Consider the following 16,607-nt stretch of genomic DNA (forward strand, 5'->3'; position numbering starts at 1 on the left):
TCACTTTCCTGGATTGGAGAAGGAAATGGCAACTCTCTCCAGCGTTCTTGCCTGGAGAATCCCAGAGTTGGGGGAGCCTGGTGGGCTGCCGTCTATGGGGTCGCACAGAGTCAGACACGACTGAAGCGAGTTAGCAGCAGCAGCAGCAAGGGATAATGACTATACCCAGCCACTCTTAGGATTGCTTTCAGGATGAAATGAGAGTTCTGTGATCAAGTAGGTTTGGGAAATTCTACGTTCTCCTTTTGAAAATTCAAAACAAATAGCATGTTAAAAACTCAGAAGAGTTCTGCATTAAAAACCTTGTTCCACATTTTTTTTTTAACCCAGTCATATCCCAAACTCGTTATACTGTGGGATCTTTTTCTAGGGGAATACCTAATGACCCCCACCCCGCTCCCCCCAAAAAAAAGAAAGGGAAAGACTTGGGAAAACCACTGCCTCCATCAGTTTCTACAATCAAAGAGACTGGGAAGAACTCGGCTAATGCTTGTATCTGAAGCTCTATGTTGTTTAGCCTTCAGGAACGGATTTCCATATCATCTCATAGAATTTAGTCATTTTCCAGAAAGCTGTAAATAACCTAGGTCATCTAAGTCCTAGCCTCTCAAACTCCAGCAGGCATCAGAATCATGTACAGGGCTCATTTAACACATTCCCCCTATTTCTCCCCACAGATCTGGAATCAGTGGGGCCTGAGAATTTCTATTTCTAGTAGTTGCCAGGAGATGCTGATACTGAGGGTCACTACACCCCATTTTGAGAAGTACTGACCATGTTATCTTCCCAGCTGTTCACCTTCTTTTTGCATGTTACGTGTATGTGTGTGTGTCGTGGGGGGTGGGGGGCGGGGAGTGGAGCAATCATGACCTTCAAGTTCACCAATGTAAGCTGATGAATGCACCTAAGGACTTGTGTAAGTAGAGGGCCTCTGTGATGCCACTTGAAATGAATGAGGCTGTCCGTTGCTACTGTCCTGCAGGCCCCAGTGGGGAGCCCTGTGTTGGGCCTCACATGGCCCAGCAGATTTGTCCTACTTTTTTTTTTTTTTTTTTTTGGCCGCACTATTGGATATAGGATCTTAGTTCCCTGGCCAGGGATTGAACCCATGCCCCCTGCATTGGAAGCAGAGAATCTTAACCACTGGACCACGAGGGAAGCCCCAGATCTGCCCTGCTTTACTGTTGTGCTTAGGCTGGGGAAAACAGAGCCAGATGGCACAAATGCTTTCAGTTTGCTTAGAAAATCTTTCTTTCCCGAAGATAATGCAAAGGTATAGTCCGAAAGAGGTTTTCACCGAATTCATGCTGGGGGCAAGGGATGTGTGCATATATTGAGCTTATTTTTAATTTCTCTAACAATTGTTCATTTATGTCATTGGAATAGGCATGTCTTGCTCTCATTCTGTCATAGCCTCTTTGAGGGGGAAAATATTGGTCCCAAACTGTGGGATTTAAAAGGCAAGTGGCCTCTCATTAAGACTTTCCTTGTCTTTCACACAGCTACTGTTTTCTCATAAGGAGAATACCTAGCTATGACTTTCCAGAAGCTAAGTCTTTCCAGAAGCATATTGCTAATGAGACAACAGCAGAAAGCCTAGAACTGTGCCCTCCAACAAGTCACTTCAACAGAAAGGTTAGCAATGGAAGGCATATTTGGCAAATGATTACATAATGTGAAAAAAGCGGTCACGTTCTTTTCCCAAAATCTACCTAATTCTCATCCCAGCTGATCTCTGGACCCTGCCCCTCAAGACCAGTGTCCCAGAGGGTGGGCAGAGCTCTGGCACCTCCAGAGACCAGGACCCATTTGCCGACCACATTCCTTTCCTCCATTTGAAAAGCAGAGTCAAATTTCATAGGTGGCTGGATTGCAGTTTCATCACTGAAAAAGTCTGACTACCTAAAAACGCATCAGGTTTTCATTTCAAACTGAAGCTGGTAAACTGTTAAAGCACCAGTGGACATGTGCTTCCTTCTTTTATTAAGCTTCCAGATCTGCTTCTCTGATGGGGTCACCTTGGAGGCAAGTACTAAAAGGCCCAAACTTATGACCTTGTAAAAAATACCCCCTAAGAGTATTTTCCTTTCTGCTGAAGCAGAAAGGTTGGTTCTCACCTGACAGTTTAAAACTTTACAGACAGCAAAGCTGTGAAGGAGACTCTCCAACCTCACATTCACTGGAACTGGGAAAATCTATCAAGTAATTGTACTGGTTGTCTCCGACAGGGCCAATGTGTTTTCTCCTCTCTTTAGAGCAAGGGACAGGAGTCCAGGAGACCTTCATGTGGCTTTAAAGAATGGCCTCATTAGGTAAAGGACCAAAAACTTTCTCTTGGAAAGGAATATATATAGTGAAAGCTGTTGCCTGATTTTTAAGATGAACAAATCATGAAGATGAAGAACAGCATTCTAAAAATGAGACTGTCATCATTTTAATGAGCCATGAGAATTCCACCTTCCTATATAAATATATTCTTGGTTACGTGGGCAGTGGGTCATCTCTATTTTTACCAAGTTTTCTCCTCATTTAAAACAAGAAGTACAAACTATTAAGTATAAAATAAGCTACAAGGAGGGATTCCCTGGTGGTCCAGTGGTTAAGAATCCACCTTGCAATGCAGGGGACATGGGTTCAATCCCTGGTTGGGGAACTAAGTTTCCATATGCTGCAGGGCAACAGAGCCTGTGTGTTACACCTACTGAGCTGGAGCACTCTGGAACCCACGCACCACAACTACAGAGCCTGAGCAACCAGAGGCCATGACCCAGCTGGAGGGCCCACATGCCACAGTGACAAAGCCTGCCACCACTGAGACCTGACGCAGCCAAATAAATAAGTACGTGAAACAAGCTACAAGGATATATTGTACAACAGAGGGAATATAGCCACTATTAAAACAAAAGCTATAAATGGAGTATAACCTTTAAAAATTGTTCATCACTATACTGGACACCTGTAACTTATATACTATTGTACAGCAATGATACCTCAACTAAAAAATTAATAAAAGATGATGTCTAAGAGGTAGGTAGATGAAAAACAGTGTACCCATTTTACAGACTCTGAGATCTGGAGGAAAATGTCAGCAAGGAAACAGCAGAATGGAAAATAGCCTACATGCCTCCTTCTTAGCACGTGTCCTTTTCTGCTTCCTTCATATCCTTCTTGTCTGCAGACCTCCTCTGCCCACTGAAGAAAGTCCATCCTCAAGGGATTTCCACCATCTGACGACACTCAATCTCCTCTGTCTCTCCAAGAAGACAGTTTCCATGACACCTGCGAGGGACTGCAGTCCCTACCCGGCTTCCCCCCCGACGCCTGAGAGTTCAGCACCTCTCGTTTCCTGCCGTCCTGCCGCTTCACGTGCTGTTTCCCCCGAGAGCCTGCAAGGGGCCCTGATCAGGGAGCGGCTCTCCTCCGCAGTGTCCACTCCCCACTGGGCACTCACTCAGGCTTGTGCTGGTCCTCGCACCTTTCCTTTTGAAACTTGAAGCTGCCTGGGGACCAAGAGTGCTCTCCTCACATCAGAGGACAGGGTTTACTCATTTTTGTCATGAACCTGCCTCAACAGATCCCCAGGGATGTGCTCTCACGCCAAAGGTTAATTCTTACTTTACTTCGGCATTTCTATTTTACTCGAAGGGAAACTTCAGTCCTTTCTAATCTCTGAAATGTGATTTTCTTTTTCTGTAAATTCTCTAACCTCCTCCAGTCCCACTTTTTTTTTTTTTTTTAATTTTTTTGCCACAGTAGTATGATTTTAAACGGAAGTTTCAAAAGTTTTGAAACGGAAGTTGGAAAATGAATAGGATTCACCTGCAGAAATGAGCTGGCTGTCTGGCCCAGGAGTTGGTAAACGTTTTCTATAAAAGGCTCCATCACAACTCCTCAACACTGGCACTGCAGCAGAAAGGGAGCCCAGACAATATGGACACACTGGGGCATGACTGTGCTCCAGTCAAACTTCACTGAAGGGGGCTGTGAGCTGGATCTGGTACATGGCTATGGACAAGCCTTCCCTCAACTAACAAAAATATCTGCAATTCTCTAGTCAAATTAAATCTGACTTCCTGAGCCACCCTGGAAATAAAGCAAAAAGGTGGGTGATTATAAAGGAATCCCAGCCTGAGAAAAGATGACAAGCATTAAAAAAAACAAATTATGTCTGAACAAAAATGTACTTCGATTTTCTACCAAAACTACTGGAAATGAGAAACAAGCAGGATGAAAGAACAGCCAGAGCCTCTCACCTATGGGCCCTATTTCCAATCAGCCTGGCCTTTCCCAAGAGCCAGAGGCCTTGCCTCTGCAGTCTGCCAGTCAACAGAAGATTCCTCCTGTGACCCTTTGACTCCTCAGGGCATGGGGCAGAGCTCTGGGCAGAGGTTTTTCTTGGGCACATTCAGGACTGGGTGGGCGAGCTCCTCGCCATCCAGCACAGTGATGGGCTTGTTTAGACTCAGCACTGTCGGCCAAGAGCCCCAACCCGCCTGGACAATGGGAACATTCAACAATTCATGAGCTGGAGGCTCAGCTCGTTTGTCTTTGACATAACTCCATTTTTTTCCATAAGGAGAATACTTAGCTATGACTTTAAGTCTTTCTATAAGCATATTGTTAGCGAGGTGGCTCCAGAAAGTCTGAACTCGTGCCTTGTTCAACCAAAAGAGTTGAAATTCACTCCTGGGCAGTGAGTGACTTAATTTGAGAAGACTGTTCACATTTTTATTCCCCACAGTTCAATCTAATTTCAGATAACAATTCCTACTGGTTGCTGGACCCTGTCCCTTCAATTTCTTGCCCTCCCATTTCTACTGGTGACTGTGTTCCTGAACTCGATCTGCTCCTGCATTCTTGTCCCTGCCCTCATCAGATTATTCTGGTCTTGCTCCAATGGCTATCCTGTGTGCACAGGGCCTGTGGCTGGCCAGGACTCCCCCACTGCTGGCTGCAGTCAATTCCTGCCCTTTCTAGGTGCCCCCACTGCTGGCTGCAGTCAATTCTTGCCCTTCCTAGGTGCCTTGTCAGTTATGAACTTTCTTCATGGGGTGTCAAAAGCATTTGGGTCTCCACAGTTTCTTATGTAACAGGCTGACCTTTCCTCTGCGTAAAACAAACAAAAGAAGTTGGCGAACATCAGTGCCATGGATTTCTCTCCTTGCAAAATTTCTAAAACATGATCTCACTTTTGACCTAAACAAGCTGATACTGTGCTTATAAGCCACAATTTCTCTGGCAGATTTAGAGGTGAAGGTTTAAAGATAAAAGGGTAAGGGGTAAAGTTCTGAGTGTTAAGTGAACAATTCTCTGATTGACTCTGACTCTGGGAAACAGGCTTTTCATGCTAACAAAGCTTAGATGGAGCAAAAGGTCAGAAAGCTTTGGCAGTCAAAAGCTATTTTGCCAATGACACATGCTGACAGAATCAGGCTATAAGCATGATAGAACCATTATCAGGAGAAAATCAAGCCCCTGGGGCAGTATAAGATTGAGAAATTTAACAAAATAGCGGTGAGAGTCCTGAAGAAATCAGATTTTAAGTAGGATTTTACTTGCAAGGGACCTCCTAGAGCAAGTGGTCCACTGTACGCCATGGACCTTCTAAAGGAAGTGAGAAAATCAGGTCCCATTAAGAACCAATGTCAGGGACTGAAGAATGATGTATATCTACATCAGTTCAGTTCAGTTCAGTCGCTCAGTCATGTCCGACTCTTTGCAACCCCATGAATCGCAGCACGCCAGGCCTCTCTGTCCATCACCAACTCCCGGAGTTCACTCAGATTCATGTCCATCAAGTCAGTGATGCCATCCAGCCATTTCATCCTCTGTCATCCCCTTCTCCTCCTGCCTCCAATCCCTCCCAGCATCAAAGTCTTTTCCAATGAGTCAACTCTTCTACATAGCCCTCGTCATCTCCTCTGTGGAGCAAACAATCATCTCATCTAAGATGCTGGCACAGACCCTTCTGGCTATACAGCAAATGAAAGAAACAAATCACAGGCCATTGGTTCTGGCCATGTCTACTGCTTGAGTCTTTGGACTGTCAAGGAGCATATGAGCTGACTCTGAAAGAACATGGAGTTTCTAGATTTGTGACTTTCAACAGAAGATTCTGAATGAACTGCTAACCTGAAAATCTATATTATTTCTCACTACAGTTCAGTCTAAAAAAGAGATTAAAAAAAAAATGTAGTGTCCAACAGGGACCCAGAATTTCATACGTATAAAGAATAAAATATATCAAAGAGCAAATAAGAAAGTACAGAAGATATTTATCCATAGTTATAAACTTAAAACACAAGGAAGAAAACCCAAGTAGGAAAGTAAGACGAGGAAAACAGTATAGGAACAGTCTACTAAAATCTTCTCCAAGAATGCTTTTAGTTTAAGATCTGAAAAATAACCTGGCAGGTAAAACATTGCAACAGCATAAAAATTAAGCAATCCTTCTGATTCACATGACTGTAGCAATATCTGGTTCTTAAGAAAACATTAAGCTTTCCCTCAAAGTCCTAGTCACAAGCCTAAGGGAGAATGTGGGTTTTCGTCACATTTAACACATGTGGTGGTCCTGTCACCTGCTCCTTTGTTGCACACAAGGGTTCTAGGACGTTGCCCTCCGAGTTCCCACTGGTGGGGACTGACAGTCGAGGGCTGTAACTGTCAGCACCATCTGCTTGTTTCACTGGGGTCAAACCATCTTACCAGAACATTTAGCTCTGCTTGTGCCGACAAGGAAGGTTACCCCAAAATACTGTTCGGGGGGAATCAGTGTGCAGGACTTGATGCTGAATATGAGCTCATTTTGCTTAAAAGCATTTTTAAAAAGTCATTCTGATTACTCAGTCATAAAACAGAATGAAATAATGCCATATGCAGCAACATGGACAGACCCAGAGATGATCATACCAAGTCAGAGAAAGGCAAAGGCTCTACGAATCACTTACGAGTGGAATCTAAAAAACAGTACAGATGAATGTATTTACTGAACAGAAAAAGACCTGCAGACACAGAAAAGAAGCTTATGGTTATGAAAGGGAAAGGTGGTGGGGAAGGGATAAATTATGAGGTTGGGATTAATACATACGCACCATACATGTGAAACAGAAAAACGACCAAGACCTATGTGCAGCACAGAACTATATTCAGTATCTTGTAATAACGTCTAAGGGAGAAGAATCTGGGAAATACATATATATAACTGACTCACTATGATGTACATCTGAAATATTGTCAATCAACTATGTGTTCATGGCTCTGTGTCCGACTCTTTGCAACCCCATGGTTGTGAAAGTCAGCTACATCAAACAACTACCAGGCTCCTCTATCCAAGGGATTCTCTAGGCAAGTATACTGGAGTAGGTTGCCACGCCCTGCTCCAGGGGATGCTCCCGAACCAGGGATGGAACCTGGGTCTCCTGCATTGCAGGCAGACGCTTTACCGTCTGAGTCACCAAGGAAATCAACTATGCTTCAATTTAAAAAACAGTAAAAACTAAAGCCATTATGTGTGTCTGGGGTGTGTACGTATGCTTGTCTGTGCTGACGCAGACAAACCTCCGCCCTCGGGAGCGAAGCCAGCCGTCAGCAGGTCCGCTTTTACCACCTCCATGTCTCCAGGGCTAGACAGGCTCCGGGTTTTGTGGTTGTCAGACAGTGAGCATGCACTTCTTTTGTAATCCAGCCTAGTTCTTATAGACAAGTTCATTTGTGCAGTACCAGACAGAAAGCTCCCACAGACACCTGGCCCATCTGTGCACGAGTTTGGCGCCCACGCTCACCTCGGCACTCCACGCTGGGGTCCCCCCAGAAGAGCTCCTGGCACTCGCTGCAGGTGCGGCCTCCGAAGCCAGGCATGCAGTGGCACTGCCCTGTGAACTGAGGCCAAAGACAGATCAGCTGTCAGATCAGCTGCAAGGCCAGGAGACCTAACGGCCTGCCCGAAAAGACCTTGCACCCGACCTAACCAAGAACAGGGAACCTCACCCTGATCGCGGGTGCTAAGGGCCCCAGGCTGGCATCTCCTAACCGCTCCTCTGCAAGTGGGGCTGGGAAGGCCCAGAGCATGTTCCCTTTTGTGAACATGTTTCCTCACTCGTATCCTCATACGTCACTCACAAGGCTGGACCACTTGTGACTGTGTGTGACACACCGTTCTGTGTGTGTCAGGGAATAGGAGAACTTTCTACAATGTTGGCTATTGTGATGTGGCCCATTTCAGGCTGTGTGGCTAAGAAAAAAAAGTCTGATTCAGAAGCCAGGTATTGGAAAAAATGCACCCCCCTCCCGGCCCCCCGGTCCATTTGAAAGCGAGCTGCCCGCCCCCTGCTCCCGCTGCTGGGGTCCTAGGCTGCTGTGCCCCAGTGGTATCCAGTGGGGACTCTATGCATATTACTTTACATTGTCCCAGCCCACGGGGGCAAGTGAGGGCAGATATTCAGTCTGTGCTGTGTGGGCCAAGCTGTGTGTCCTGGTGCAAGGCTGTAACCACAAGGAGGGGTGCCTTTCTCTAACTGGGGCCCGGCCACCGAAGAGCTGTCATGTGGACCCAAAGTCCTCTTTCCTCATGCTATGATGGCTGCCCTGGGCGACAGTGCCTCACCTCATTACAGGACGGCCCGAAGGAATGAGCAGCATCGCAGCTGCAGGGGTCGCACCCCGTCCCACTGGCCAGTTGCCAGGTGTTGGGCGCACAGCGGTCACAGTTCTGGCCGATCACGTTAGGGAGGCAGAGGCACTGCCCGGTGGTTTTGTCGCACTGGCAATCAGAACCGTTACAGTGCTCTTGCACCGTGCCCAGGTAATTGCAGACACACTCTGGAAAAGAACAACCTGGTCAGATGCACTTACAGAGGCCCACTCAGAAAATACACAGATAGTACGGAAGTCAGCTACATCAAACAACGACCATTTCTCTCTCTAGAGTTCAACCTGGGAATGCAAATAAGAAGAGAAAGGAATGGAGGGGATTAAAAAACAAATTCTAAACCTGTGGTTCTTTATCTTATGATGTTCCACACAGCTCTGACATTTCCCAGGCAGACATGCAAAATGGCTGGCATGTATTTTCAAAAATACTTGATTTAATAAGTGGCTGGTGAATCATTGTAAGATTGAGGATTTCACTGGAAATAAAAACCAGGCTGTGGGAGCAGAGATGCCTAATGATTTCAAACTCTTGGCAGGAAACAGCAGTCACGGCTGTGTGAGCCATGGCAGGTAGAGCCCTTTAAACTAGCAAGGCGTGAAGGAAACCAGTCCCGCTGCTCCTCAACATTCCGCACGTGTTTGTATCAACAAAGACGGGGCCTGGGGGCCGTGCAGCCACAGCAGGAAATGCTGACTGATCTCTCGATAAGAGAGAAATAAGGAGTTCTGAAAGAGATACTTCAGAGATGTTACTTCTTTCTTTTCCTTAAGCTGGAAGGCTCTATCCATCACTGACAAAAGGGTAGACCAAAGTGTGTATTTAGGATGCAGTCATCAACAAGTCCATGGGCAGAACATAAAATCAATCCACTCTAGACCTATGGAGAGTGTGTCTGTGGCTTCCTCCCTCGGGCCTGGTGTGGAGGGCAGTGCAGGTCTGGGGCAGTAAGGAGCTCTGCGCCTGCTGCTGGGCCAGTCCAGAGGCTGCCCGGCCACCCTGGTCGGAGGCATGTGGCGCTGGCTGCTGGTGAGCACAAAGGCATATCCAGCCTCAGAAAGCTGAGCTGCTTAGTTACCTAAGAAAATCGACCTGCATATGTCAGACGTTTATGCAACGCAAGGATGCACTGTGCTTATTTTAACAAAACTGTTTTCAATTTTAAAAAAATCAGTTCACTCTATCGATGGCATTTATCATGGGGACAGTGGCACAGCTTATGGTTCCTTCTCAGGTGCTGAGCCACAGCTCAACACTTCAGGGCCAGGAACACGGCTGTTAAAAAAAAAATCATCTTTAACTTTCTCTTGTGCCTAATGAAGTTTTCTCTTTCTGAAGAAGTGTTTTACCTGATGAGATCATGGGCTTCCCTGGTAGCTCAGTCAGTAAAGAATCTGCCTGCAATGCAGGAGACAATGGGTTCGATCCCTAGGTCGGGAAGATCCCCTGGAGAAGGGAATGGCAAACCCATTCCAGTATTCTTGCCTGGAGAATTCCATAGACAGAGGAGCCTGGTGGGCTACAGTCCAAGGGGTCACAAAGAGTCAGACATGACTTGAACGACTAACACAGCTGAGATAAATCCCCTAAGAACAAAATCCCCCAAGAAGGAAGTTAGGGGAGGAGGAGCAGGAAGGTGGAAGTCATCCTAAGGATGGGGCAGAGGGCGCGTGCATCTTACTGCGGCAGTCCTGGCGGAGCGCGTCGCCATAGTATCCAAAGTGGCAGAGCTGGCAACGCTCCCCCTCCGTGTGGTACAGGCACTTGAGGCACCTCCCGGTCTCCTTGTCGCAGGCTTCCGGGTCTGCTGTGTCGATGTTGTGGTGACACTGGCAAGGCTGACATGTCCCCCCCACATCTGAGGGATTGCCAAAGAAGCCTGAGGCACACTCGTCACATCTGGAGCCTGTTGTCCAATAAAACCAGCATGGGGCCTTTGGCTTGCTGACTGCAAGATCTGGTCCCCCGACATTCCTGCCAACCAGAGAGCCCCCCCAGGTGGTGCCTGGAACCCCAGGGCGCTAGTTACGGGGCCAAGGCTGGCCACGCTTTCAGGGAACGGGCTGTCAGTCGTGAAAGGCAGCAGGCTCTTTGCAGTGGTGGTGCTTCAGCCCTGGCTCTGCGGTCATGGTCGGGGAGGGACAGTTAGGAGAGTTCCGACCCATGGACTCGGCTCCTCATTACACAGGGATGGACAGATCAGGAGCGAAATAATGGTTTCACAGCAAAAAGCTTAGCTTGATGTTACTCAAGGATTATATTCATTGAAAAACTCTGGCTCCTCTCTGAGCAACCTGAAAAATGGGGTCCTTTGTGACGACCAATTTCCCTTCTTAAGAGATTTCGAAGAGTAAACAAGTTCCCACTGTATAGCACAGGGAACTATATTCAATAGCCTGGGATAAACCACATGGAAGAGAACAGGAAAACGGATAAATATATGTACAACTGAGTCACTTTGTTGCACAGTGGAAATAAAGAACATTGTAGATCAACTATACTTCAGTAAATTTTGAAAAATCCTAAAAAGTGCAAATTGGCTGAGCTGTGTATAAGCATAAGGAGTATCTGAAACAGTGGCATCAAGGATGAAATAAAGGGAGTCTGTATGTACAACTTGCTACACTCCATGAATGCTGGCCAATAATGTGAGTACAGCAAATAATAATACTAGCTTTGATCAATTCTGTTGTCTGGGACTCGTACATGGTATTCTTTTCTTCATTCTCCCCACTATTTGGCTACTTTACTTTTTGAGACTCTCCTACTGGGCGTTGGATAAGGAAAGGAAGAAGTGAAATATAAATTAATCTTTCTACTGATTAGGAACAGAACTGGTTAAGAACATGGGACTTTAAATGAACTTGTTATTGTGCTCTGTATTATAACATTTTTATCAGAGACATGAGAATCAAGACTATCCCACATACCAAGCAGGAAAAGCACATCTTTTATATTTCAGATTCCCTTCACTTTTAAATAAAGATTTCTTTTTAAAAAAGCAATTAAAATGGCTCACTCTTCAGCTTTTCTTCTTTCTTAACCACTAATCTCATGAAGACACATCTTTTCCTCTGAAAGTCTGCACCTCACTTACCAATGTATCCAGGATTACAGACACAGGCAAGCTGTAAGGAAACAGGGTCTTGATAGCAGCTACTGGCAAACTGGCGTCCGCTCTCGGGACCATCTGGGCAAGGACAAGGTCGGCAGTGGTCTCCTGACCCAATGATGGGGTCTCCGTAGTAACCAGCCAAGCACCTGTATCAGTTCCAGGAGAGAGAAGCTCATGAAGTGCAGTGATAAGACATAGGTTACAAGAAAAAGTCTAAGAAACCATGTTCTCTGTTTAGGAACATCATTCCTGATTCCTCATGTTTCCACATGAAGGACTTTTCAGTAGAGCAGTGGCTTAAACACTACTTTCAATCAGAATTCCCTGGAGGGCTTTTAAACACAGATTGCTGGGTTCCCTCTCCTGATTTAGGAGGTGACGCTGCTGCTACTGGTCTGGGGATTCCACAGCAGGACCACTGCATTAGAGTTACACCCCTGGCCTCACCTGGACTCTCATTCACTCCTCACTAAAGAGGCACCTCTCCCCAAGTGCATGCTATCGTCCTAACAGCTGCCTGTCCCGGGCATTCTGGTCAGTTCCTTCTGTGCATTAAGGTGTTTGGGAGAAAGAGAGCTTGTGGTTGTTGGTCTCTGCCCATGCCTGGGCGGGGTGATGTGTCCGTAAGCCCGTGGTGGCTTGTTCTACAATCCAGCCTTTACCAGTGAAAAGTAGAGAAGGATGCTCTCCAGATGCATGCCCCTTGTGTCTGTCTCTCAGGGATGAGAGATGGTATTTATCAGTTCCCAGACCCAACAGGTCCCACCTCCCTGCCTTACAGATAAGGCAGCCATGGAGCTGAAATGATTTGCAAAGCTCAAACGAATAGTTAGTAATAAGCCACAATTTGGATTCAGCCTCCCAACTTTCAGCAAGGAATTCTTTTAGTATGCCAAGGTGCTTTTCAACATGACTGATAATTAAGTTACGTTTTAAAATTCCTATAGCATAAGAGCTTGAAGGAAGTTTGGATATCAACTAATCCAACTTAGTTATCCTTCTATCTTAAAGTTGGATACTCAGAGAGGTGAGCTAAATCACCCAAGATAGAGCAGGTCAGGAGCAGAATTGGGCCTGGAACTTCTAATTCAGTTTGTTTTTCTTTTTTCTCCTTTTGAGGCAGAGGATTATTTTAAATGGGGAGTGGGGAAGGATGAAGAAATAGAAGGGGAAAGTTGTTCAGAGGGCATTAACCTTCTATTTAATTAGACACAGACACAACACAAGAACATATGTCCCAGTTACATGCTGGAAAATCAACAGGAATGAAGCAATTCTGTGCAACAGTTTGAGAAAATTTCCTGTAAGGCTTTTCTAGGTGCAATACGTCCAAACACATCATGATAGAAACTGAGTGTTCACTTCCTGCCTCCTCCTTCTCTAACCCCCTTGGCAGTAATCTGAGTCCAGAGCTTCTTAAAATCACAGGACTGGAGTTGATCATCTCGAGAAGAGGAAGAGAATGGGAAACCAGCTCAAACTAAATAGCGGCATCTGAAATACTTCAGTGAAATTCTGTCATCAAACTAGGGCTGAAAACCCTTCCTCCTCCTACACCCTTTTGAGTTCTCCTGCAAGCATTCAGAACACTTTAGAAATATGATTTCACATCGGCCTTGTGGACAGCCACCTCTGCTGACCATTGTTCCCCACCTTCTTCACGCTTTTCATCTGATTTTCTCATCTATCTGTCTTGAATTTATTCTCCATGTCCACTGAAACAATGGTAATGAAAAATCAAATGCAGAGAACAAAAAATGACACCATTACATTAATTTGTTCCTTTCAATCTTGTCTAACTGCCTCCTATCTTTCTACAGCACAATCTTGTGGTTGGAAACACTTGACTTTTACTCTAAGCAGTAGTCACTGAACTCTCCAAATTCTTGAATAGCATCCAGCATACGACCAAGAGCCATGTATTTGCTGCCTTGCACATCCTCATGCTGTAATCACATATTCAATTTTCACTAAAAACTTCTTTCATCTGATGAGCAACTTTTGCACTAACTGAAGCATTTGCTGAATATTTTTCTAAAAACAAAAGTCCCATAGAGTGTGGATATCAGCAGAGGTTTATTGACTTGAAAGGTGGAGACTAGTATTCCCAAAACAGCAGATTCTAAGAGCATGTCTGCCTTTTTAAATTAGTAATGAATGATGTAAGTCAGGATGTAATTTTTTCATAGACTGTTTCTTACCTACTGAGCTGGGCTGTAATGTGATTAGAGGCATATTCTATGTCCCATTCTTCCTGTCCCTGGTGCACTGCACTACATCCATAATAATTGTTCAATTAACATCTGCTAACTGGGGAACACATCTACTTGTGCACATTTCACAGGGGCTCCTGGAAACGCTAGCTGCATAAAACGTTGCGATCAACAAAGCCATTAAAGTGGCTAATCCCCATTTGGATTTGGTTTCTCCTTTGACCCAAATTAGGAATTAACATTTCACAACTCTCACCCTAGGCCAGAACTGGCCGAGCCAGAGAGATGATTGCTGTACAGCCTGGAAGGACTCTTCAAGAGGGCAGATTCCTGCCAGTTTTGTTCTCTGTTGTATCTCCCCCTGCCCTCAAACAATGCCTGGCACACAGAAAGTGTAAACTGAATCTGCGCTAGATAAATGAATGAGTTCCTAGAAAATACCAAGGGGATTAGAAATGACTGAGCAACCTGGAGCCTGGTAAAGATTCGTTCTGTGGTTTGTCTAAGATGCTGTTTGCTGAGTCAAAAACAACCTTGTTCTTTCCTTTCAAGAGGCGGCACATACCTCTCACAGTTCTGCCCTGTGGTGTAGTCCTGGCAGCTCAAGCACTCCCCTGTCACTGAGTCGCAGTCATCGGCGTGGCCGTTGCACTGGCAGGGCTGGCAACTTGGAAAGCCCCAGAACCCGGGTAAGCACCGGTCACATTGCCTCGTGTACACCCCCTGGAAGCAGTGGCACTGGCCAGTGATGGGGTCGCAGAAAGCATTGACAGATCCTTGCAGATGGCACTCACAAGCTGAAGAAATAGGCAACCAAGGGACCACGCTGAGAAACTGGTTAAATGCAAATACATCTCTTATACAGGCTGGCCCCCTCCTTTCGGTGTAGAACGCTCATGGGCCTCTGTGATCAATTTCCAGAGTGCAGCACGCCTTCTGAAGCTGCATGACTTATGATGTGAATGAGTATGTTACAGTTCTTCTGATCAACTTACGTTTGCATCCGCTGGGCCCAAAGCCAAAGGTGCCAGGAGCACATCTGTCACACCTTCTTCCCACCACGTTCGGCCGGCACTGACACTGGCCTCCGTTGGGGTCACAGACGGAACTTAAGGAGCCCTGAGGGTCGCACTCACAAGCTGCAGAGAAGACAGGCAAGAGCCTGTGACCCAGGGCAGCCACGCCTGCCACGGCGATAAGCCCAGCACATCCCACCCAGTTCTGGCCCGTTCTTTTGCTCGGATTCTTCCCTGACCCCTCGTGGGTATCTCGGCTCATTCAGAATTCCCATTTAAAGCATTTATCTTCCCTCAGAGGGGTGTGAGGGAAGCAGCAGGAGCAAGTTGACAGACAAAAGAAGTTTTTCTAGGAAGGAGGTCAGTAATGTTTTCTCTCTTTGCCTTCAAAGCTCAAATATCATAGGATCTTCAACAAAAGGCCAGTGACCTTTCGAGAGCAAAACATCAATTTCAGTTATGGGATGCTCCTCTGATTTTATTCCAACTTCCTGCCCTGCATATGGCAAGTCTCAGGGACATTTCCCTCGTCTCCTATTCTTTGTGTATTTCTTGATGACTGAGTCCACTGTCAAGAGGTGCTTTATCACTAACACACTCAAAAAAACAAACATAAACTGCAGTTGAGACACTATTTCCTTTGTGCTGTATGCCTAACACAGAACTATCGGACACGCCTGCCAATGTATCTCATGATGCCAAGTGTGCTTGGAACTTTTGAGAAAGAAGGGGCAGAAGCAGCAGCAGTGATACCTACCCAGGCCTGTCTGGTGCAACAGGGCAGAAATGCTAAAGATGATGTTTCTGCAAACATCAGTCATCGGCGTCTTCACAACGCTCCTGCTGTTCTCTAGACATCGGTATCTCTGAAAGGTTTCCCAGGCGCTGTTGGTGATCACCCCATCTCCTGAGCCTCCCACAGTGAAGATGTCCAGTGACTTACAGAATGGCATGAGAACAAGCTAGGAAGAAACCAGAACACACTGTTCTTAGATGGCTGTCTGGGGTCACCAATTAATGCAAATCAACACACAAAAAAACCCCAACTGCTTCTTTGACTCTTGAAAAGAGAAAGAAATAAAAAACCCAGACTCATGGCGTCAAGTGGAAATCTTCTCATTCTTAAAACATTCTTGCCAGAAAAAGTATAGATCACCCTTACATAGTTTGATGGGTTTTGAAATGTCATTGTTCAGACACTTCCTATTTTCAGGAAGGATCAGCTTGAGTAGTCTTCCAGAGGGTGGAGTTACAAGCAAAGTAACCTTGGAGGCAGGAAAGACTCTGCCTCACCTCTCAGCATGATCCTCCACAAAGCCCCCTAGGAAGCAGATGCACAGTGTCTGCCCAGTCCTCCCTGCTCACATCGGAAATGACCTCCACTTACGGAATCAATCAGGGTGTAGGGGCTGTCCACACCGCTGTCCGAGGAGGTGTACTGCGGCAGTGCTAACCGCACCGTGTAGTTCACACCTTTCTCGAAGCACACGGGGCGGGGGAGGACCACGTACCTGCCCCCAAACAGAAAAGAAAAATAACAACCAAAGGTCAACCTTTAAGCATCCAATCTATTAAAGCGCCCCGTAGATCCCAAAGGAAGGAATAGTCTGTGT

At 46.0% G+C, this 16,607-nt stretch overlaps 1 protein-coding gene across 2 annotated transcripts in view; it reads right to left on the reverse strand.

Moving 5' to 3' along the window:
* Positions 1-16,607, reverse strand: part of LAMB1 (laminin subunit beta 1) — a 76,185-nt gene that overhangs the window by 17,668 nt on the left and 41,910 nt on the right. For both annotated transcript variants that reach the window (XM_068973103.1, XM_068973101.1), the window contains exons 17-24: positions 16,382-16,505; positions 15,752-15,956; positions 14,974-15,117; positions 14,544-14,775; positions 11,748-11,911; positions 10,332-10,556; positions 8,606-8,820; positions 7,785-7,881 (exon numbers count right to left, since the gene is read on the reverse strand). In XM_068973103.1, coding sequence (XP_068829204.1) covers positions 7,785-7,881; positions 8,606-8,820; positions 10,332-10,556; positions 11,748-11,911; positions 14,544-14,775; positions 14,974-15,117; positions 15,752-15,956; positions 16,382-16,505 — 1,406 coding nt within the window. The remainder of the gene's footprint in view (positions 1-7,784; positions 7,882-8,605; positions 8,821-10,331; positions 10,557-11,747; positions 11,912-14,543; positions 14,776-14,973; positions 15,118-15,751; positions 15,957-16,381; positions 16,506-16,607) is intronic.

Source organism: Capricornis sumatraensis, chromosome 5, assembly GCF_032405125.1.
Source record: "Capricornis sumatraensis isolate serow.1 chromosome 5, serow.2, whole genome shotgun sequence".
Lineage (NCBI taxonomy): Eukaryota > Metazoa > Chordata > Mammalia > Artiodactyla > Bovidae > Capricornis > Capricornis sumatraensis.